The sequence below is a fragment of the Cyprinodon tularosa genome, unplaced genomic scaffold (genome assembly GCF_016077235.1).
Source record: "Cyprinodon tularosa strain WSP-4 unplaced genomic scaffold, ASM1607723v1 ctg120, whole genome shotgun sequence".
NCBI lineage: Eukaryota > Metazoa > Chordata > Actinopteri > Cyprinodontiformes > Cyprinodontidae > Cyprinodon > Cyprinodon tularosa.
Window position 1 is genome coordinate 754,220 of NW_024038004.1, and position 25,550 is coordinate 779,769.

General features: G+C 37.9%; 1 protein-coding gene across 4 annotated transcripts in view; it reads right to left on the minus strand.

The window, feature by feature from the left end:
• Positions 1 to 2,430: 2,430 nt before the first annotated feature.
• Positions 2,431 to 25,550, minus strand: part of cdin1 (CDAN1 interacting nuclease 1) — an 80,749-nt gene continuing 57,629 nt past the window's right edge. For all 4 annotated transcript variants that reach the window (XM_038272731.1, XM_038272713.1, XM_038272722.1 and 1 more), the window contains one exon: positions 2,431 to 3,408. In XM_038272731.1, the coding sequence (XP_038128659.1) occupies positions 3,240 to 3,408 (169 nt within the window). In that variant the 3' untranslated portion in view covers positions 2,431 to 3,239. The remainder of the gene's footprint in view (positions 3,409 to 25,550) is intronic.

A 25,550-nucleotide genomic window follows, 5' to 3' on the forward strand; every position in this document is an offset into this window, starting at 1 on the left:
GAGGTGAGCAGTGACAACATAAAGTACCACAATGTGAAAATCAAAATAATAATAAAAAAAATATTTAAAGTCTATTAATCATTATTAGTTTCTCAAGTACAGGAACATTTAAAAAAAATTTTTTCACTTTCTGTATAGGTATTGCGTATTCTATCATTCACTCTTTGTGATTTAATTTAGATCACAGTGTACCGCATTCGGCATACATTTGTCTGTATAGAAATTAAAGCTTTAAATAGCTTTACTTGGTTTTTCAGACTCGCTGCTATAACTGAAAATCAAACTGTACGTTATCAAAGCTGGATGCTTCTTTCAGATCAATCTACTCCACAACCCGAGCCGCTGCCTGCCCAGGAAGCAGCTTCTCCAAACTGACCTTATTGGGAAAGCGCTCAGGAGAGTTATTCTTATTGTTGTGACAGGAACAATGAATCTAAAAGTGGTAGAGTCGGAGGGGGCAAAGGAAAACAAACCACAAAAAAAAAACATGTCTGTTCTCAAAAATAATTACATGGAAGCTATTTATTTCTGTATTTGCATTGACATCATGGAAATCTTGTCAGCTGACTTTGATGCCAGTACTTGTCTTTGAAGTCGGTTTATAAAAAGATGCATTTAGCGCAAACAGCTTAATTTATAGGAGCTGACCCTGGCTACTCTTTGTTGAAACAGCCATCTTGGAAAACAATGGCAGGAAGGCTTGAAATTTAAGAGGAACTGAATCTGCTATTTTCCATTTATTCTGCTCTTGTTCAATGGACTTTTTTCCCCTCCTTGTGTAAAATAGCTCTATGTTTTTGTGTCCAACAGGAGCCATAAACTGATGTCTGGGCATACCATGGTCAGGCAATAGGGTTGGGTTTAACTAGACACATGGGGACAGTTGTTTTGTACGACAGGGGTGAGGTAGGTGGTGGTGGTGGGCTGACAGAAGAAGCCTTTGCTGCCTGGCGACCCCGTGGTGACCTAACGGCCTCTTCTTGGAAGGATCAAGGCCTGGAAGAGAGCTGGCTGAGGGTTAGAGGTTTAGGGGTAACAAATCAAGCAACACTTTAAGGGTATTTAACCCCCCCATGTACCCTAGCCTTCTAACCGTGTGAAGAGTTCATGCCTGCAGAAAAAAACACTTATTTTTATTCTGCATTATGATTTTATTTTCAGTGTGAAAAAAGTGAGTCAAATATCACAATTTTTTCATCTGACTAAAGCTTTAAATTAACTTTCAGATGAGTAGCAGGGGAGATATAGAGCCTGGCTGATAGAAAATAAGATGTTATCATTTGTATTTGGTTAAATCCTGCGGTTAGAACAGGGGAAATTATGTTTCTCTCACATTAGGTTCTTTATCCTCTCACTTTTTTCCTCTTATGTTTTTGTAGATCATAAAGGGGAGAATGGAGACCTACAGACAGGGCATATGACAGCTTCAATCATGGTTTTGTTCCATTTCCCAAAACTCAGCTGTTTCTTCCCTCAGCATCTCTCCATAAAGTGTGCTGAAGATGATCACTACTGTGCTCCCTGGTTTTTCATGGTAATTAGATGTTTCCACCAACTCACATAACCAGATATAATAGACACCTGACAAGACATTATACAAATGAGTTTGACTAAACATTTTCACTAATAGTTGGCAAAGAGGGAAACTTTTTAAAATGCAAACTAAGTGGTTGCATTTGTCCTGGTGAAGACTGAAATCTATTAAAAGGAAAATATTTGCATTTGCAATTAGGAAGCCTGTGTTGCTTTGTTCAGAAAACCAAAGTTTGACTTTCGAGTAAAACAAATCGGTTTTAGGTCATTTTTAAGCTGTTTGCTTTTTATTATTTACATAATTGTGTGTTTATGTTTATCGCAGCGCTCCAGAGCTGCACTCTATATAGGACTAACATGTAAATCCTTTGCTGCAGCTGCAAAACGCGCGTTCGGTGGAAACGTACCTTTATAGATGTGCAGTGGTTACTAGAACCAGAGCAGGAACATTTTTAGGTGTTATGTTAAAAAAACAAAAAAAAACTCATTTTACAGTCATAGCAGATGAAATTAATTCTAGCAGGCTGTCAGGTAAACTATCAGATTGACTGGCTGTTTCCTCTGGCTGCTTGGTGCAAATGGTACTGCACTCCGGCCCATTAACCACCTGTTGCTGCACACTGCTGGTCAACTTGCTGAAAATAACCAAAGAGCAGCTTAAATCATTTGCATCATGGGTTGTTCAGAAATAGTTGGCGCGGTAAAATGAGCAAAACCCAGATCAACTATCGGACACATTCCAGGAAAATCGTTCTCACATAAATTTAATGAAACTGTTATTTACACCTAAGGTTATCATGTGAAAACAGTATAAACAGTATAAGATTAAATATATAATGATTTCGTTATAACTCACCGGTTAGTCTAAATGAATTAAGTATACAGTTTTACTACATATGCAGTTTGAAATAGGGTTTATTTAATTAATTAAAATCAAAAAGTTCACTTACATTGTAAAATTATATAATAGCTCAAACACGATACATCAGAGCTTTTAGAAATCTTAAAAGCAATCAGATGAGAATATGTCCTTAGAAGGATTAGAATAATACTAGTTGCAGTGATTGACAGAAAAAATGCCAACTATAGAAAAAGCAGTGTTAGAACGATGTACAGAAATAAACATATAAGAGGGGTCGTTGGGAGGGCAACCTTAATCAGCACTGATCCTGTTTACCCCCCTGCAGAGTGACTGAGAGGGCACCGAGTGACGTAGGTGAGAGACAGGCGCCCACCCAGACCCCACCTTCCTTATCTGCCCGGTGGAACGGAGACGGAAGCAGTGAGAAAGGCCAGGGCTTTGGGTGTGATAAGAGAGGGTCTTGTGTCCTGCCTCAGCCCTGGCCGTCCACTGAGAGGGGCCATCCAAGGGCCAGGTGGTGACCACAAGCAGAATCTGGCCATGCACCGTCAGATATCCAGAACGCTGTTGTGTGTCTCCATGAGGTTGCGTTGGCGCAATGAATGGGAGGAAGAAAGACAGATACAGATGGTGAGAGGGGGTCAGGTGGAGTTCAGGGCAGATTCTTGCCAGCTGCATCATGCTGCAGGAAAGCCTAATTGCTTCCGGATCTACAGTAGGAATCCTGCCCTGCATAGTTCAGTGTTCCTGCCCTTCCCACCTCCTAGCCTTTCTGCATCTTTTGTCTCTTTCAACGCCCAGTCTTTAATTTGTTTGGTTTTCCCCCTCCACTACTGAACTTCTCTCACTCTTTGTCCTTTTTCTGGCTTTCAGGCGTATGCTCCTGCTGGCTGGCGTGGCAGAGTGTCACAATGTCTGTAGGAAAACAGTCTTTGAGTAAGATGCCTCTGTCTCTCTGGCAGTCCAGCTCCTCTATGAAACCGTACCAGTAGATCACAAGGCCAGGGCCAAACCTGTGACACACAACACATCAAATATATGGGTTATTTCACCTTATTTCTGGAAAATAGTAGTTTTTCAAAGCAGTAACAGAAGAGCATCTAAAGATGCTAAAATCTGTAAAAAGATGTGACCAACAAGTGAGTCGAACCTGCAGAGCTAAGGTAGTGTTGGTATTGGCATTTGATCAAGTGCTGCTTTGTGCAAATTGCAAGTTTAACACAGTTTTTCTTTGACTTTCAACCTCTAAGAAAGAAAGTAATAAAGAAAAAAACCCCAAAACATTTAAAATTCTTAATTCTGCTTTCATGTGTATCAGGTTGGGGTCATTCAAATCATAAAAAATAATAAATACTTTGAAAACTAATTTTAGGGGATCCTTAAATCATTCTCTTCATTACTTACAGAGCTGTCTGCACTTCAAAACACTGGAATCTAAGTATGACATTTGTCCTTAAAATATGTGCACTTTCTATTGAATTGAGGGGGAAGTGACACACTTTGCCAATGGAACAAGATCATTTATATTTAAAATAAGAAAAAACAATTACTTTGTCTCATTTCAAGTGCATATTATCTAATTATCTTCTTTAGGAGTAAAAATACTAATTCCATTGCCAAATTATCTTATTTACCTACTCAAATTAAGGGTAAATATACCTAATTTAAGAAATCCTGACTTATTTCTATATCTTTTTAGCAGTGTGTGCGTACGTCCACTCAGCATCTATTACAACTACAAATCTGGAATATTATATAACATATAAGACATCAACATAAGAGTGTCTATGATTTGGAAATGGGCCAAAGACAACAGGCTACAGTCATTATGATAACATTTTTTGCAACAGATTCTGAACTGGTTTAGGTCTGGACTTTGACTCATTCCAAATATGCTTTATTTTATGCCTCTCAGTTGTGGCTCTGGCTGCATGTTTATGGTATTTGCCATGTTAATCTAGATACTGGATGATTTATTATGTCATGTAGTAAAAGAAAGTCTAGACTACATTTTTATTCAGAAACCTTTTGTGCTGATATCCACAATTAAAATTCAGCACAGCTAATTGCTTTTAAAAGACAATTATTGAATAGTTAAAAAAAACAGAGGTGAAGATGGAGGTAATTAGACCGATGAAAAACCGTTGGAGGCTGTAAAGATTTGCATTACTTAGGATAGAAAGATTCTTACTATCAAAACTATAAAACTATTTTTGTTGAACATTTTTTGTATATGTAAGGGTAAATGTGTCCAACACATATCCACAATCTAATACATCTTTATATACCGTAATCTTCGGACTACAAGCCGCAACTTTTTCCCAATTTTTTGACCTTGTGGCGTATATAACAATGCGGCTTATCTATGGACTTATATAGCTAACGGCCACTAGCGTAATACCTATCCATGGATTTTACCATCCAACATGTTGACATCACATTTGCTTCAACACACAAGTACGGTAGCCGCGTGCGGTGGAATGCGAAGGTCCTCCTGAAGCAGACTTCTACCGTGAGTGGTACGAGACAGAACGACAGCGAGAAAGACGGTCATTAAACATAAAAAACCTGCGGCTTATAGTCTGGTGCGGATTGTATATGTACAAATCATGCAATTTAGCTTCTGCGGCTTATATTCAGGTGCAGCTAATAGTTCGAAAATTACGGTACTAAATAATGTCCACTAAATATATGGATCTCATTTTGATTCAAACATCTTACCTCTTTGTACGTGCCTCTTTTTTTTATAAAAACATATTGTGTACCTCACCATTGCTATAAAGTACATTAGTTTAACTCATAAATAAATCTGATGTTGATTTCCCCAGCATTTACCAATTAAAACTTTTATGCATGTTTCAAATTTGCATTCCTTATCTTTTGTTTGTGTTCAGCTGAGTATTTAGTTCTGTATTTAAAATAAATTATCATCTTTTCCAAGAGAGAGTCATAATAATCTTGATTTTCTTAATCTTTGCACCTTCTTATATAATAATAAATAAAATCCAACATGATTCAATTTCACTTTCACAAATAAACAATGGTAAAAATCATATGTTTTATTTTTCTTTCATTTTTGCATCAATATGCGTCACATAAAACCAGAACACAATCCACTGAAGTTTGCGGCTGTAATGTGATAAAATGTAAAAAACTTCAAGGTGGATGAAGACTTTCTTCAAGACGCCGTAGATCGTTCATACCTATTGTTTAAACATTAACTGCCATGCATAAAAATATGTTGGCGTTGAACTCTGAGCACTTCACCTCCCTTGTGCAATACCAGATTGTGGGGGTTGACAGAGCTCCAGTCCCAGATACTCCATCCTCAGACAGTTAACAATGCTGCAGGGCCTCAGGAGACCTAGAGAGGAAGCTAGCCAAGGGGCCATGAGAGCAGTGGAAGTTCAGTTCCAAGGTAAAGTACATAAAACCTTGGACATGCGATTAATCTTTTGGTGGTGTAACTTCACTTCAACAAATTAATTCTTTGGGAATCGTATCTCGTATGGTTATTTGAGATTATTGTAAATACCTTAATGTCTGGCTTTAAAAAAAATGTAAAAATAAAAGTTTCACGTCTGATTTGTGGTGTGCATGTGCAGCGCTGCGTTGACGGAGCCTTGAGGCGGTGCATGTTTTACATACAGCATTTCTGTGGAGACAGACATGTTCAAGAAAACATGCAGCTATACACGTTCATCCCTCCCTCTGCACGGCCCTTGCAGCAGTACATGCTCCTGCACACTATCCCTGCATCCTAGGCTTTACAGTGAGTGATTTACGGTGCTGTATCTAGGAGCAAACGGCCCTGAAGTAAGCCTGCAGATGAACACTCCAAGTTCAAAACAATGTCACAACGCACACACACAGCTTAGCCTCTCAACGCTGCAAAAAGCTCAAAGCCCCAAAACTCCCATCATTTCCACGGTCCACTGCTGCACATGGCCACCAATTCTTAATATGGAAATGTTATGGAGACGCAAGCTAAACATTTACATTAAGACGATGACTTCCTTTCGTATGAAAGCGATGCTGTATGGATTTCCCGTGCTCTAGATGAGGAGGCGAGACAGAGCAGAGGAGAAAAGGGGGACTGTTCTCAACAGAGTGGAGAGGAGCAAAACCTCTGAAAAGGTTAAAACTGTAGATCAACAGATAAGGCGGTGGTCCGCGATACATCATGTCCCAGGTCCGTCAGGGGAGGCCAAGTACAAATTGAAACTAGCAAAATTCTAAACACAGGGGAGTCATGCCACCAAGGCCTTTTCATACCGTAAAGAAAATAAATAGAGTCTGAAACCTGCTCAGCATTAATACAAGTCAATACTACGGGGACCTTGAGGCAAAAAGCTAACACATGGAAGAAACAATAACAGGGAGGAATGGTCAGGCAGGGAGGACGACTACAGCACGACGACTACAGCATGAAAGTCTTTGGAATAATAACAAACAGCATGCAAGTGCACCTAAAAGTCATTATAAATGCACCCAAGGATACTTTATATGCTACTCTGCTGCATATTGGCTCTTTAAAGGTTTAACTGTAGATGAAGTGGGAAAAAAAAGTTTAGCTTAAATTTGAAGGCAAATGATGGCCTATTATGTAAGCTTACTCTCCTTAGCCTGGTACGTGCTCATTACAGACAACCTCTAAGTGAGACAGGCCATCTTCCAATAAACACCCAGCTACATAAGGAGATTGGGAAATTGTTTGTGAAATAGAGCTAATTTCAGCCAGAAAGCCTCTTGACAAGGCTGGGCGTGGATTGCTCCTGCCAGCCGTGCTTTCGATAGTGTTAATGAACGGATGGTGGTTACATTTTAAGCAGGTTCCAAGCAGCTTACGGTAGCAGCTTAATGAGAGCAAGGCACTCTGGGAAAAAAAAAAAACAACCTCTTGAATGGTGAAGAGGCAGCGTTATTAGCTGCCAGTGCGTACACACAGTGTGCAGTGAAGCAGACAACCACTCCGACACCTTTGAATCTTAAATACTCTTTGCATAAATGCATCAAAGGCCGAGTTTCAAAACTAAATGCAGAAGTCTTTAAATTAACTTCAGCCATGCATTAAACTACAAACCAAGTTTAATTTGCCACCTAAATGTTACTTTAGATCTTTTTCTGAATATGATGTAAGCAGAAACTTTGCATTTAAAAAGAAAGTCCATCACGTTGTCTTGTCTAGAAACAGTAATATAAAAGCATGCTAACCTGTTGAGTTTAAGTGATAATTTGTGACATTTCAACTGACCTATAATCTGTACAGCCAGAAAATATGAAGGACTAAAAAACAAAAGTGTAATAACCTGCTTAAATAAGATTGCACAACCTTTCATTTAAGTGTTTTATGCTTTAATAGTTTCATAACATTCTTTTATTTTGGAAACATGCGTACCACATGTTCAGTAATATCAGGAAATATTTTCTTAAATTTCCTGCATTTACTAACGTGAAGGTAAAGACTACATTTTTTCCAAAAATACCCATGGCTTCTGAACTGGTAACATATCCAACATTGTCTGTTCTGAAGGGACCAGAACTTCTTTAAACTGGCAAATGAGCAAAGTTTTTATCTACAAGCTAGAAGACAAACGGGCTCCCTGGTAACATGAATTGCATTTTATTTGTATAATCTAACATAGTATAACTTCATAAATTCATTTTGCATTAATGAAACATCCTGGTCATTGCTTTCTCGTCATCATCCAAACCTTTATACGGTAGTTTAGGCTGCTTTGCACCCGTTTTTGGCTGCAAACTACAGCCATCAACCAGGAGATGATTAGTCATAACTTGACAAATAGCAATCTGAAGTATTTATTACAATAATAAAAAGATAAAGATTAAAGGGTTCAAGTACATTGGTATGAATTGATTTGTTACATAAATAAAATGAAAGTAAAAAGCGGTGGAGTGGCCAGGCCTGGGTATAAACTGTTATCCAGTTGGAAATTTAACTTTTAATTTAACAATTATTAAATTCAAAGTGTTGCTGCAGAAGTGTATTCTGCTGCGTTTTGGGAGGAAAAAAAGGAAAACAACCTCCTAATAAATATATTATTCACTGAAGACATGGTAAGTAAAAAGGAGATAAATTTAAATGAAACTGTAAAACATCCCTACCTTTCTTTGCATACCACGCAATCACTTTAAACAAACACCCCAGAAATGATTTAGACAGAGCAAGCCTCTACCTGAGGGTGAACTCTGCGTCTCTGAGGTCTCTACATAAAGAACTCTTTGTTTCCAGCCTCCATACATCAGGTCAGAAGTTATGGCCTCTGAGGTGCTGTAAAATATTGGCCTTATATTATTCTAATTTCTCTTTATCTTATTTTCACCAAAGAAAATATGCAACTTTTAAGACAGACATCAATGAATGGGATCCAGCAGGAAAAGAGCAGGTAAATACAAGCCCGTTTAAAAAAAGACAAAGAAAATGTGTCTCAGTGACAAATGCCCAGTTCTTTAGAGGTCACCCACTGGAAGTGCTTTTCCAAAGGTGGATAATGGTTCTATGATGAATTAGTTTGTGGTGGAATTTCAGAATATGCTAGTGATCCGGGGGCTTGTATGCCAGGTGATTCAACCCCTGCAGCTAATCGCTGTAAATCCCAACACATTGTGTATTTTAATGGCCTTGCAGAAGCTGTTTGTAACAACTCAGCCTGCTGGACAACGATGACACCGCTGATAAGTAAAGCTTTTGTGCACAAATCGGGTATTTAAAGGCTGACTCTGCCCAGAGGGGCACACAGGCACTGGGAGGTAAATAATCCCTTGCTGCAAACTATACAACCTACTCACCATAAATAACAGGAATTGAACAGCAGAGTTCACCTCCTACAGTCAAGGTATTAACATGAGTCTAGCTAAGAATAGAGGCCTTCTTTCTGCTCTGCACTACCTGCTTATTCTTTACAAGAAAGCTCAGATACGTTAAAAACAAACCAAACACACTGGTAGCTCCTGGATGTATGTTAAAATCGCCTACACCTACTGTATGCCTGACAGCTTGAAAAGAAGGCAGGTTGTGGTTAAAATCTCCAAGCGTTCTCAGATTCTGAAAACACACAATTTTTCATGAAATAAGGTTTAAGACTTTTTATGAAATTTTACAATTTTTACAAAAACAAAAAAGCAATTTTCCACACAATCCATCGTTATATTAATTACTTAAGGTTGAAATACATATCAAGAGATTTAGAAAAAAAGAATGCATTTTCCATTATCCTTACAACCTCCGTTAACAACCGTCCCTTTATTAATTTGCCGTTTAATGTTAATATACTAGTATAAATATGACTACAGAGTCATGTAGTTTTTACTACCAGCAATACAATTTAAGAATGTACCAGATAGGAAAGAACTGATTCCAAATCTCAAGAATCGGATTGAAGCTATGGCCAGAGCCACTTTAAAGTTTAAAGGAAGTATTGCTCTCCACTGTCACTGCATGCATGCCGAGTATGACAGATTGCTGCAAAGTCAACATCACTATGTATGCAAGCCAAAGTCCACTGTGGCTACAGTGTGGTGGAGGAGTGCGGTATCTAACAGTATTTCTTATTTTGAAAAGTTGTAAATAATTTACAGTTGCAGGTAATTATTGCAAAAATTATAAATCAGAGGCTACCATTTAGTAACTGGCACTCCTGCCAGAATATTTCAAACCTGACCTACTATTTCTATAAAACTGTACCATATTTTATTGCAAAGCAAAACATCTGCATTTTATCAAACCAAGACACCAGCTTAAATGAAAAGCTGACTTATAAATCAATCTGCTATTCAAACACGGCTTCTAACATGATTAAGGTGGTTGCATCTTCAGATTAAAAATTGTTTGTGAGAATGGATACCGATACATCCAGGGAGATTTAAAACCCATTACACTCTAATTGGAGTATCTTATCAAAAGATGCTGAAGGGAAGCCTGGTGGGTTTAGGACAATTTGAAATATCAGGACATGGGGCCTTCTTAAGCCAAACAAAATAAATGTGTCACCAACTGACCAAAGTCTTGAATTCATTTATTTTTTGCTAAACCAAATTAATAGTTACTTTGTGAATGTGCTAACCTTTACCTACATCTTCTCCAATGACCACTCAGCACTATCAGAGATTTTTCTTTCCTGCAATCAGTATCACTCTCTCTGACCTCACCCCCCAAAACGCTCCAATCACCTTAACCACCTTCTCAAATTAACCAAAGGCTTATCACCTTACCAACACACCCTCACCCAATCTGACAGCTGAATGATTGCCTGAGTTATACATGATTAAGTAACAGAGTTGCTAAAGAGAATGACTTTGTTTATTTTTAAAGAACAAATGTAAGATGGAAAAATCTGGGGTCAAGTCTCTGTTTGGGCTGTCAAAGAACTGCACATATTGCTTTCCAAACATCCTCCAGTCACAGGGAGGAGTTCTGATCGATGTTTTGAACTCGTTAAGTCTCTTAACTGAGCATGTCGCCTAACACATTAGCAGCGTGTATCTGAGGGACAAGTGTTTTCTGTGTGTGTAATGTGCTCTGGACCCTTCTCAGATCTACTGCGTCATGGTGAAATGGATTCTGACAATCTCTGGTCTGGCTTGGACATGGAGAAAAGCAAACAAGCTGGGATCTGGTTTGGGCTTTGGTAAGAGTTCAAAAGTTGGACCAAAAAGGAAAGAAGGCATAGCACAGATCCAGACAATACATGAAAAACTTTTTGATTAAAATCAATGTACAGCACATTCTACATAAACTGTGCTCTCTGACACTATAAAGTGTGTTGATAACCAAAACTTTGTTCGATTCTTCTACATTTCATACCCAAAACTAATCTTTTATAATCAATTTCTGCGTTTCTAATTTAACGTTTTTCATTGTTTCACCCTGTACATATTCTCAGTCATCAGGGTCATGGGAACCACAAAAATGGAGGCAACCGGATTTTTCTGAAAACATTTTGACACCTATCGAGGAGTCTGTCAGTTTAGTTAGTTCGCAGTAGAGCACCCTTAGGTTGGAAAGCTGATGCTTGTCAGCCCCTGGAAGCCCATCCTCCTAAACACATTCCAAGTCAGATGCAAATTTTGTTACAGTGCTGTTAGAAGAAAGTCCTCGACTCAGTCCCAAGTGCTTTGCAAACGCCAACAGGTTTCCTGGATGTGTGGACGATGGACCAAACAGTACTTAATACATGGGATGGCTGATGGTTATGGCCAATATCGTATTTTTCCTTTATCAGCAGGTACATATATGCATTGGTACATTCAATGCATTTGCCTTAAATCACGTGAATCGCATACAACACTGCTCCCTCTGTTTGCTATCCGTTAATGTTTTTTTTTTGTTTTCGGTTGACACTGTGACTGGTGTAACATTTGTTATGATGTAATTTTATTATTTAAATGGAGGGAGAAAAAAGCAAAAGCCACTTCAGGAATTGGCCCCCGAAAATTATCACTACATACACTACAATAGTGGCTTTTCATTAACAATATTAATACATTCCATGGTGGACCTCAAATTCATAAAAATATATTTAATAAAGAAAAGGTCAAATTAGAAATATAATCTTCAGATTGCTCTTAAAATTTTTAGATTACGCTTCTTGCTAGTTTTTAATGCAAAAACACAGTCAACAGCAATATTTTAGACCTGTGTCCGATTAATCCCTCTTGCCTTTGTTGAGGCCCCGTGTCTGTATTCTGCTTCGAGACGGGAAGCTCCCCATGGTGTTGGTGTGCAGGCTGGGGGGAGCTGAGAGGCAGTCCTAACAGAAGACCACGTCGTCAGGGGGATACATGCTCCTTTAACCTGTTATTGTGAACTCCCAGCAGCCCTGGCCGATAATTGCCACCTGTCTCTTGGGGAAACACAGTCAAAGGAAGGAAGGCAGAGGAACGGCCATTTTGTGTGTGCTGCTGCCTCTCGCCCCTGTGCGGCCCTGGGCCTAATCCTGCCCTTAACCCTTGCTGCTAATGTGTTTTCAATTTAGGACGTCCCCCCAACTGCTACAGGCATGGCCCTAATCAACAACAGTTTGTACTGTAACCTTATCTTGCCTTGCTAGGGCAGAGTCAGCCTGACCGGGCGCCTACAAATCTGATGCATCCAGCAGAGTAAAGTGTGTGTATGTATGGATATCATGTTTATTTGCGAGGTCACAGGAAGTGGACCTTCCACACAGACGAGGTCCACACATGAAGAACCACGGATCGCAATGCAACCGCAGTAACTTGTGATGCAAGTGACTGCAAAGAAATGCACATATTTAATGACTTATAACAGTAAAAAAGAAAGAAAAAAAGAGTTTTTTTTGTTTTCTCAGTGTGATATTAAAGTGTACCAGCAGTAAAGTGAAAGGGAAATAGAAGCATGAAAAATAATAGATTAAGTAAAACAGACAAAAAATAAATAAGAAACTGTATGGTAGGCGCACATTTTTTATGTAATTTGAAAAAAATATTTATTGCAGGTTTTAAAAATATGAAACTCAGACTCAAAGAATTTTCCAGCTAAATATCACTAGCAAAGCAAATAAACAATTTAAAAAGCCAGACCTATTTCCAATACAGACAATTCCTCAGTGTCAACAGCTTTGTGCTCAATCATCTTAAATACTTATTATATATTATTGTTCTTTCATTTTCATCCATTGGCTTTAATCTGCAAACATCTCGTTGAAGGCAGAATTAGAAGTCACAGTAGGGCAGGTGTGAATGTCTGCTGTGTCGGCCCTCTGACCCCTGCATCCATGAGAACAACTCTGCCCCAAAATTAGAGTCAGGTCTCTAATGTCTCCCAGAGAGAGAGAAAGAAAAAAAAAAAAAGGAAGAGAGGCCTGGCTTTTATCCAAGTCAGCACCTTTGGAAGTGCAGTCGTATTACCACCACTAAATCAACATGTCAGCGCCCGGCCCACTGAACTTCTTCACCCAGACTCAACAGCTTTCAGCTATTCTGCACAAATAATGAACAGTTGAGAAAACCCATCTCTCTGCTAAAACAAAAAAGAAACTAAGGTTTTTAACAACATTAGAAGAATTCTAAAGTATATAAGATGCTCTCTGTTCCTTCAATGCGAATTGCAGCTGTAAGTCAGCTAAAACCAGCTAATGGTATCCCCCAAACCCCTTTTGGTCTGTTTGTCCAAACTGCATCTGCCCTGGTCTAGTTTGGAGACGAAGGTCCATAGAAATCTGTGTGCTTACTCGGCAGTCTGTTTACATTCCTAAGGGTAATTTTAGCCCCCTGGGGGGAGCAGAGCAGGGGGGCCAACATCTCGTTTGGGCTTGTCAGTGTTGGACCGGCTAGCCGGCGCAGTGGCGGCACCTAGACATCTGGGTGGAAGGTAAACACACACATACAGACAGACCCCCAGTAGGGAACAAAAAGAAATACTTTATTTACTAAATTATCTGACTTTGTATCTTTTATTAAGTTATTGTTACTATAAATATTTTTAAGGAACCAGCTGGGATCCTCTAAAGGATATCAATGCTCTGACAAATCTACAGAAATGGATGGCCAACAGAAGCAAGAGTCCAGTCCTGCCAAAAGATCCACTGCAGGGCACCATTACTTTTAGCCCCAGTGTTTTCACTAAAAATCTGAAGTGCAAATCCAATTTTATTGTCGTTTTTAGAAATTTGTTAAGCAAACATGTCAATAATCCCTCCACAAGAGAAGCAAAGGGCTTATGTGTGTGTGTGCTGGGATTTGTGCTACTCCCAGAGAGGTCCTCTACAAGGGGCAAAAGAGCCAAATGCCTGTTGTGTTTGGTATGCCTGTGTGTGAACGCACATGTAAGAGAGAAGGAGAGGGACAGAGAGATAGGGAAAGAGGAAAAAAAGAGAGCGACTCGGAGCTTATCGAAACTAATTAGGCAAGGGATCAGGATGGAAGTTAAATACTGAGCTACATGTAATGAAAGAAGCAGAGTGGGGGACATCTAAGGGTCAGACCCACACCAAACAGTGGTCCTCAGGCAATCTGGTATTGATTTTCACTTGTTTGGGGATGACTGTGGATAGGAGGGAAGCATGGAGAGGCAGTAGGGCAGAGTCTAAGGGTCTCGCGAGTTGTCAACTTGACAGTTTAACCCCTTTTGGAGTAGAACAAACAAACAGAGGGATCTCCTGGGCTGACAGCGTTGATCTGTCATAGCGATGACACTGCAAAGCCTAACACAATGCCCACACAGGAGATGTGAGTTGGGGGAGTAAAAGGGAGGGAGGGTGAGCTGATACAGATATGCACAGACACATACCTTAAGCCAATGAAAATAGGACTCAGACTTGGTAACATTTAAATATTCTAGGGAACAACAGTGTTTTGGATTTTACAAAAAGAAAAAAACAGCAAGAAAAGAAAAAAAGACCCCAAAACATCACTTACATGGTCTACAGCAACAAAATTATTTAATGAAAGAGGAAGAAAAGTTGTTAAAAATTATTGATATTATTTGAGCATTTTTACACGATTTAGAAGATAGGAAAATTGTTGGTTTTTTTCCCAACATACATTATTTATTACAAAATTAATTCTGGCATTATTCAAACACACCTAACAGAACTGTAACTCTACATTCCTTGTTGAAAATTAGTTTGAAATCAAGTCCAGTTCATAATTTTTAAATATTTTAAACATATTTCAAGCTTTATTCTCTCCCCTTTTTTGTTCGTCTTTTTTTTTTTTTTTTTAGAAAAAAACGTTTTAACTCAATACCGTTTCATGATAATTATTGAAACTATTAGGTGAAGTGTAGATATTTTTTGTTTTTATTGTCCAGTTCTAGTATTAAGCTATTGTAAAGGCTTATTTTTACCACAAGAAGCTTTTACTGGAGACTGTTCTTGGGTTATGATAAACCTACTGAGTATGTTGTCTGCTGTTTGTGACTGGGACATATCTCAAAGACTTTAAAAAATAGTTAATGTTACAAACCTCCTTTGACTTTAAAATGAAGACATTTCATAGTTTATAGCTAGAGCAGCAGGTTCTAAACCCAACAAAGGCTACCTTCCCTCTTCTCCCAGCTCAGAATAAAAAGAACACATAAGTCAACGTCAGCAAAATCTGTTTAGATCTATCAGTTACAACCTTCTGAGGATTTTGTAGCTCCTTTACATAGGTTATAAAGACAATATCCTTGGCAACCTTTTTAATGGGGAAAAGAATAGATATTAATACCCAAACAGAAGCCTCTCTCCCTCTCTTTCAGCCAACAATCATCAACTGATAGTACTGCAGAGGGAGGAGAGATATGCTCAGGGGCTGGATAAATAAATTCAACAAATAAACACTCTGGATATCATTGTTTTAACTTTTTTTTTTTAACAATGTAAAGAGTCGTGTCTGTTAAAAGACCATCATTATGTTCTAACCATTCATAATCAAATATCATATTGATCAAACATTCTCAAAAAAATAAAGAGCCTGCAGGACATGGACTGGTTACTAGAACCTCAATAAGCTAAAAGTTTAAATCATTCATGTTATGGGTACTACTAAAATTGTTCTTGATTACATTTCTGTGGTATAAAATTATTTTAAGAAGATGCCAAAGAAAGGTCAAGAGAAACAGAGTTCTCTTTAGGAGTTTAAAGCACGGAGTGAAACTGATCCTCCATCTCTCCGACTCATTACTGTGAAGGGACTCCAAACAGACTGAAACAAGGCATCATAGTCTATTCCTTTCCAAACGGATAAGACGAAATCTGTCCACTTTTAAAAAGTCACTAAAATAGCACCACTTTAAGGTAACACAGCTCTAACAAATCGGATGGCGCCAATGCATCCTCAGCTCATTAAACAATAAAATCTGTGCATCAAATCCCAGAAAATATTCATAAAAACATCTTAGCTGTGCTAGTCAATTTTATTAAATATTTGTGGTAGGGCTGGACAATAAATTAAATTTAAAATGTAATCACACACAAAAAAAAAGAAAAAACAACAACAAAAAAAGTACTTTCAAAGCTAGATGTAAGCACTTTTCCATTCAATAGTTGTCTCAAGACAATACACTCTGGAGTGGAAAACATTCTGGGCCATGAAAATAATGAAACCCTCAAGCCATAAAGCCAAACATGTATATGCTTACGGTCACAATTTCAGCTGAAAATAAAATAAAAAATAAAAACTTTATTGGCAAAAGGATTATTGGCAGAGTTGCACAGGGCTACCGGTACTTGTTGCAATTACAAAACCTTTTTGTTCTTCTTTTTTAAATTACACAACATTCAATTAGCAATCTTTAATAGGTTATTGTGCAATGAGAATCTCCTACCTATGCTTGTTTTTGTGCATGATTTTAACAAGGGGTGATACAACTTTTTAATTTCTGTAATGATACCCATTTGAAAGCTTCTAGTACGGACCGATATCGATGTTGACTAGATACGATAACAGCACAAATCCTACATTTTTTATACTTATTTTGTAGGGTGAAATGTAAAAAAAAAAAAAAGGTTTGATCAAGCGATAACACTCAACAACGACAGCAATTAGAAAAACTAACCCATTTTTTATTAACCAATGGACTCCAGAAGTGCATAGAAGGAAAGTTTTGCTATCAGCTCGCTTATATATCAGATTTTAGATGCAGACCGATATATATTCATTTTTGGCTGATATCGGAACATTTCCAATATCGGATTGGGATATCCCTAATTTAAGTTTGATTTAGAATTTTTTTTTGTATTTTTCTCTTTCTTTGGTCAATAAACTAAAGATGTAAAAAATAAACATTAAAATCCACAACCTGAGAGACACAAAATGTCAGTGCTCCTTTCTTGTCATTCACTGTTCAACCCGTCACCCTAAGCACCTTCCCTCTCATGTCTATAAACACTTGAAGACCTCTCCCACTGTTCCCCCAAGACTGCCTCATCGTTCTGTCACATTGCCAAAGGGGACTCCATTAGCCTGGCCAACTCTCACTTATACTTAGCACACTGCCACAAACACACACACACAAACAAGGGATGGTGGATACTTTCCACATTAAATTAGAGTGGCCCCTACCCTTCCTGTTATGGTCTGGGAATGCTCCATCATCACGGATGCTACGGGGTCCCTCACTTGTCAGAAGTTGTCAGACAGATAGGGAATCTGGATACACACAGCTGACAGGTAATCTTAATGTCCTCAATTAGCCTAATTAGGCCTGTCATAAACAATTCGATAAGTGCTCAACCAACACAAACAGATAAATGTACGTGTACGAGCGCAGGGACGCACAAGCTCACACACAAGGGGTCTGCAGGGTATTAATGAGAAGGGTAATGGGTATATCAGTGGACGGTCGACTAGCTTTCCGTATCAAGCAGGGGTGTGCCTTGCTCTCAGCTGTGCACTGCTGGCTGCAAGCGGGTCACTTCAAATTGTACCATCTCCTTTCATTAGTACATTGCTGGATGAGAATCTGAAAGGCCGTGACAAAATTCATTCGAGACGAGTGGGAGCAGATTGCCTGAAGCAGGTGCTATAAGGGAGATAAAACAAAAGCTGCACCTTTCTGAGGCTCTGTGTGTGCGGTCAGGACTGATCTTTGTCTATTCCACCGTGAGAGGGCTTTTTTCCCTGCTCTTCAAATCAGTTCCTCTCCTTGCTGTGGTAAATAGATAATGACTGGAAAGTGCCCTCAAAGAAAGGTAGGCAGCTATATGTGCAAAACATATGAATGGTAACACTGATAAAAATCGGTTAGATTTTTGCAACGGAGAGGATTCACACTGCATCATCAACATACAGTACTAATAAAACCAACTTACACACCCCTGTTAAAACCGCAGGTTCTGTTTCAGTAAATAGAGATGTAACATCAAGCTGTGAAAATCTGGCATAAGTGACAATACCAAGAACTGAATATTCCCTCTAAAACAATAAAAGACATTTTTCTGGCAACTACCTAGTGTGTATTATGTGACAATAATCTTCCATAGTTCCTCGTAAATCTGGGTGATATGGTAGAGTGTTAGACTGAAGCTATTTCGTTGATAGGGACTATCTATGTCACATTCCAGTTTAAGCCTCTAAAACATGTGGCCTGATAAAATTAGGGTAACACTTCCTAACAATGTATTTCTAAAAAGGTTACTAAGTGCAAAAACAATATTTCACATTCAAGGAAAAACCACTCCTACAATCAAGCATCAGGATAGCAGCATCATGCATTGTTATAATGTTTGTCATCACCCATAAGGGCCATAAGGAAATTATTATCAATATTTACCAATATTGGTGTAAGCATACAACATTCTGATTTTTAGGAAAAAAGGGAATAACTATTAAAAGGACACACAACATATTGCAACAAAAATGCCTTGAACAGAGGACTGAAGTTTTGGAATGGCCCACGAAGATCAAACTATTACCTTATTTCCCCTATCCACCTTAAAAGTTGTACAGGTTATATGCAGGGCTCGATGTTAACCATTGCCCGATCACCCAGGGCAAGTAGTTTGTATTGTCAGGAGAGTACAAATTTCATTGCATTTATCACTCAAAATTACTTTTAAATCACCGACATTCACTTAAAAAAGGACCCACAAGCATTGCCGGCACCATTTTTGTTGTTTTGTACACATTCTGGCATGATTTGAAAAAGCCGCGTGATTTAATAAAAGGCCGTGAGATTTTCCGCCAGATTTTCGTCCGGGAATTGCCGTGAATCAGACACATTTTTTTCAACTTGGCAGGCTAAAAAACAACAAGGCAAAGTAGAGTTACACACCCACCACCTATTTTACCCTCCACCCATTTCACCCAACCCCCAGATAACCCTAGATTAAAAATTATTGGTCAGGGATTAGGAAAATTGGCATAATTGTATGCTGAAATTATGTACGACTGTAGAAACCCTGTATAAAATAAATATGCATAATGATTCTCTAGAAAAGTCACAATATATTAATAGTATCATCTTGTAAAAACATACCGTGACTCTAAAATAAAAGTTATTCATTTGTGACATTGACTTCTGTCTTGTGATTTATCTTAAGTTTTTAACCTGTCAAGTTTTTTTTAGATTTTTAACATTACAATTTATATTTTTTCAAGCAGATAACATTGTAAAGCAAAGTTTAGTTTGAAAAGAATGTGCAGGAAGGCTTGAAAAGCATGTTAACACGGTAATGTAGGCTTGAGTTCATTATCTGACGCATGCATATACACACCAGGAACCTGTAAACTTGAAAAAATACTGAATTACAAAAAACATTTAAAAAACAAACATGTTTCATTGATATATATACAACAATTTATATTAGGAACTATATTTATCAAACATTATACTGGGCAAGTAAAATTGTTTCTGGGCAAATTAAATGTGAAAGTCACTTGCCCGAAGGGCAAGTTGTAAAAATCCTTAACGTCAACCCCTGATAGGTCACATTAAAATGGGAAAACAGTTTTCAACTTCACCAGTACATATAGGCAGCAGGAGGTTATACAATAAATCTTTAGACCTTTAATAATCTATTCATTCCAATTCACAATCAACTATTAATATTTGAACAAGAACTTAATCTTCACATAGACAGATTTTGAAGTAAAGGAGCTTCCAACACTCAAGTGTTCTTCATCTGTCTGAAAGCAAGAAAAGGTAGAACGTGTCACTTCAAAGAAGTCAAAGTAGGACAAGCAAGAAAACTACGCACAAGGATTTTGATGGATCTGACACTACTTCTGACTCTCAACCAAAATGATTGCTGGAAAACTCTTGGAGAGGGAAAAAAAAAAAAAAGGAAGAAAGAAGGCCAGGAAGCAAATAACCGTCACAGGGAAGTTGTAATAGGAAATTGCTTTTGGCAACTATTTGTTCAAGCACCAGATTTTTTTCGTCTTTATGCCAACCCAGTGAGCCCCCTTTGGAAAATAGGGCAGGTCTCCCTAATGAGTAATCTATTTCAAAGAAGTCATGTCTGGGCATGACAGTTTACTGAGAGGCTTGAAGAACTGGTAATTACCAGTGTTACGGGGCAATTAATGCATATTACACTGCGGCACTCATGGCGGTGACTGTCAGCTCCCCAATAAAAATGAGCACTCTTCAGCTAAAGGGTGACATTAATTGGGCCCTTAATGACTATGCAGAGGAACCAAGCCAAATAGGAACAAAACAGGGGACTCGCTCTGACACTAGCAGAGGGCTGGAAATTGGACTAAAAATGAGATTAATTGCTGTTTAGAAAAAAAAAAGAAAAAGATGGGAAAAGGTGGTGAGGGGATGGGGGGGATAGAGGTTGAAATTATAGGGTGCAGAAAGCAAGAACTGTTCATACAGATGACAATTCAATCAATTATTTTACACTGTATTTTCTTTACGTTAGGAAGTGCCAACAGGAGTCTGGCCCTGTTTAGGATTTTGGTATGTAGCTCAATGTATTCCAGCTGCACACACACATATTCTACATCGCAAAGAAGACTGAGCCGGTGGTGTGCTCAATATGTTACAGTAGGAACACGTCAGGGTAGGGAAGAACAGGAGGAATCAACACATACAGTGCTTTTCAAATATATATACATAATTTATTATTATACCATGTAAAAAATATTTTCCTTAAAAATGCATTATGTAAGTTTTAATTAAAAATATCTTCCAAATAGCCTTTTTATTTGACCTTTTAATACGAAAATATTATTTGATGAGCAGACTGACATCTCATTAGTTCAGAGAAGATGAATGAGTCCCCTCTGTGCTTCCGTGGATGTGACGTCAAATGCGTTGAAGTTAAATGGATCCAACCTAACCAACAACCGAAGCTTTATATTCAAGATGGATTTTGTGGATAAACAGAAATCACCTGCATCCCGCTCAACAAGCAGAGGTGCTGCAGTTCTGTGCCTTTGCGCAGATGGCATCATCATGAGAAAACTCTGTAATGCCTTAATAGCAACAGAAGATTAAGAGCTTATAGAAGAATATATATATATATATATATATATATATATATATATATATATATATATATATATATATATATATATATATACACATATATATACATATATATATATATATATACATATATATACATATATATATATATATATACATATATATATACATATATATATATATATATATACATATATACACACACATACAACTATAGGTTGCAAAGGAACTAAACCATTGTGTTTACTGGGTCGACAAGTTTTTTCTGGGTTAGAATGACGTAGGTAAGGTGAGCGATAGAAGTCAATACATACATCTGTGGTTAAACATGGACAGTTGATATTTAAAGAAACTCACCTATGAAAAATGATCTAACTTTAGGTATTTTGAAAAAAAAAATACTATTGATATAGTTTACACTCCAAAAGACTTGTAGTTACAGCAAAATTAGGCTAAATATACATATACAAATATTATATACCAAATATTTACTGGATACTTGCTAACTAGATTTATACCAGATTTATATCAGGAACATAATAAAATGAAAAATTATAAGGAACATATTTTAGCTTCTAATTGATAGATATGCATCACATAAAATTCCAACACAGTATACTGAAAGATTAATGTGTAGGGATAATTATGCAGGGTACTGTACGTGTATTAAAAGAATATACCTTATATTTGAATGAATAATAAAATGTAAGGACTGGAAACATCTAAGTTAATATCCAGCCTTTTCTTGGTCTCTATAGAAGGACTTTCTTTTAGTTAAAGCTGTTATTCAAAGAGCCCCTTAAAAATTAAGCAAAACCTTCATTAAATGTACACCTACCAGACTGAAGAGCTTTCACCTCCAGCAATGTTTGTGTGGGAAAAGATCAAGGAGGCAGTGAAAACGCAAGTTACTCTGATTAATTTTGCTAAAGCTAAACACGTACCTGAAAATGAAAGGCCCAAACGGTAAAAAAAAATAAAAATAAAAATCAGCATGCAGAACATGCCATCATTTGCATACATTTTGGATTCTGGATTTCCTTGCTATTTAAATATGCAGTTAGAAATAGTCCAGCACTGCCTCTTGCCCTGTCACGGTGCACACTCACACTGTCATTGGTCCTGATAGAACTACTAGGCTTCAAAGGGAGCTTTAGAGTTGGAGAAGGAAATATTTGAATTGCAAAAACACATCATTTTCAGAATTGGGGGGGTTCAAGACAACTTTTTAGAGGTGAAATAGACTCCCAACCCCCAGAAAGCCAACTCTGTGCACACAGCACAAAAAAAGTCAACATATTCACCGCTTAAGCACTCTCTTCCCTAATTTACCATATCCAAATTTGTGTAATGGGATATGACATATTTTAGAGGGGATTGCAGGGGGAGAAAAAAAAAACTTTAATTTGAGGAGAGAACCATATAATGTTTAAGCTGCTCCCATATTTAACTGAAATCCACCGTATAAATCCAGGTTCTCAGACACCCTGACATGGGTTTGATTATGGACTGAAGTGTAATTAGCTGTTTAAGTTGTGCTATGCAAAGCTTTGGTAAACCGTACCAACATCTTTACCAGATCTTTTCAGCATAAAGAGACCTGAATTTTCTTGCAGGGGTCCCTTTCTCATTCAGATGCATATCTGTAGGCAGGTTTACATACAGGCACTGAATGATAACATTTGACACTTTCCAGTCTATGCATAAAATAAAGTAGATGCATATAAACTTTTGGCTGCTTATAATTTGTTTAGTTCGAAGCAACTACAAAGTATTAATAAAACTGTCTGCTGTAGGAATATGTACAGAATATTACTTTATCCTGAAGGTTTCTGCTGCCATGAAGGTCATAAACATATAAACAGAAATTTAATATCAATGTTCAGATAATAAAGAAAACAGCTCATGACAGATTTCCATCTTAAAAAAAAAAAAATATGCTGACATGACAACGTCACAGGGCTGATCAGTGGCGCAGTGGGTAGCATTGCTGCCTTGCAGCAAGAAGGTTGCATGTTGCATGTTCTCCCTGAGCATGTGTGGGTTCTCTCCCGGTGCTCCGGCTTCCTCCCATCGTCCAAAAACATGCCTGTTAGGTTAACTGGCTTCTCTAAAGTCCCCTTAGGTGTGAGAAAGTGTGTGTGTGAATAGTTGTTTGGCCTGTTTGTCTCTGTGTTGCCCTGAAATGGACTGGCACCAGGACCCCTCGCGACCCCACTTGGGATAAGCGTGTAAAAAAAATGGATGGATGGACAATTTCGCATCAAGGTTTTGCTCAGATTAAATAAAAATATGCTCTTAAACCATTTACCATTCCAAACTTTCTTCAGACAAGAGGTTTTTGCTACTTTTTAGATACAAATTTCATTTTCAAATTTTCAACATGCAAAAAATAGAATTATGATACTCTTTTGTTTTTTTATGTTTATGTTGTGATCCAAGTTTCTATATCGAACCATTAAAAAACCCAATTTTTTAGAAGGACAAAGAATGAATAGATGAATGGATGACCGAGAGATGGACGGCTTGTGACAAATCCTCTAAAAGTGTTTACTTAAATGAGTATGTATCAATTTGTGAAAATATAAACAATAATTAATAAGCTAATTTAAAATAACTGATATATGCATTTAAAAGCCTTAAAGACAAAAAAAAATAATGTGATCTCCCATTTATTTGAAATTACAGCAAGTGACATTAAACATAGTTACTTAATTGCTCAAAATTATTATTCCAGTTTGTCACGTATTTGATCATAAAATGAAAGGTAAACACAGACAACATAAAATTTGTTGGAACAGCATCTAACAATTAACTTTGCACTGTAAGCTGGATTGTCGCCAGATTTTAGTTTTGAGTCTCACAAGAAATCCATCTTGAAAGACTCCGCTAATACGTCAGTCTCTTAACAACCAGCAAGTGTTTTTTGGGGTTGGACATGAAGGAATGACGGCAGTCAGAAGGGCTTCGCCGGGGGCATTACAAACGCCGGAGGACTCACCAGTTGATACCTCAATGGACTCTGTTTTTGTTTAAATAGACACAATTTCTCGTTTAAAAAAGAAGAATTGTTGGAGCAAGCACTTTGTGCATTTGTAGATGGGAAAATGTCTGTACATTTCTTCCGACAGGATTTGGAAAAGGTTTGATTTATCAGCTTACTCCGCTAGTTGTGAAAACACTCCCACCTGTCATTCCTTGTGCGATTCGCTGCTGGGATTGGTGTATTATGGAGGGCTGTCACTATCTGGCATGTCACCCAATCAGCTCGGAGTAATGTACTTAACGTCCCTCCTTTTCACGGACAGACATGAACGGCCGCCACTCCAGATTTATAATGTAGAACTCAACTAATTTCTACACATATCACTCCGGGTACTGCCAGATTATCTAACAATCCCAAACCAAACTACATATTACTCAGCATTTGGGTATGCAAAGATTCAACATTAACGCCTGACTGGTATTGTAACAGTATGGGACATCGGACATTCTGTTGTTTAAACAATAAAATAAAGGAATAATTATGTCCTTAACATCCATAAAATGGTCAAAATCAAAAACTACTAAATATTAAAATCTCCTCCATGTTATAACCTTGTAAGCGCTAACCAGAGCTACTCAGATCCCAATCCTCCAAACAGTCAAAACATTGCGTGGCCACCTTCTGCAGCAGCACAACCACCACCCATGTAGACAACCTGGAGACAGGTCTGAGCAGAAATCAAACCTGAATGACGGATAGCTTTAGCACACAGTGACCTCTGTCACTGGGCTTTTGCCCTAAATCAATGTAGCCGATAAGGGTCCCACACCAACGCTTACCTTGATACAGACCTTATCTTTGGCAGGATGAAGTATGAGTAATAACTAAAGACAAGCAACAACAAGACCACTAACCCTACCTTGTCAAACATAATTTACAACCTATATCCTTTTGCTTCCCCCTCTGCTGCAGTTAAACAGTAATTATGAGAATTGGAGCAGTGAGTTTGGAAGATTAACCTGTAGGCAGAACTTTGTAAGTATCTGGGCTGCAAATGAGGCGCATTTTTATAAGACAGCCAAAAGACTGATGAACCCCCGACTAGTGTTGCCAGCATGCACAAATTAATTTGCAAAGTTATGAGTAAAAGCAAGGGTAAAGATTGAGGTTTAAAGTAGAGCTGACAAGAAAAAGAGGTAAAGACTTTATGAGAATTACAGCAGCGAGACCTTCTAGTAGTTTCCATTTTACTGAACATGACAATT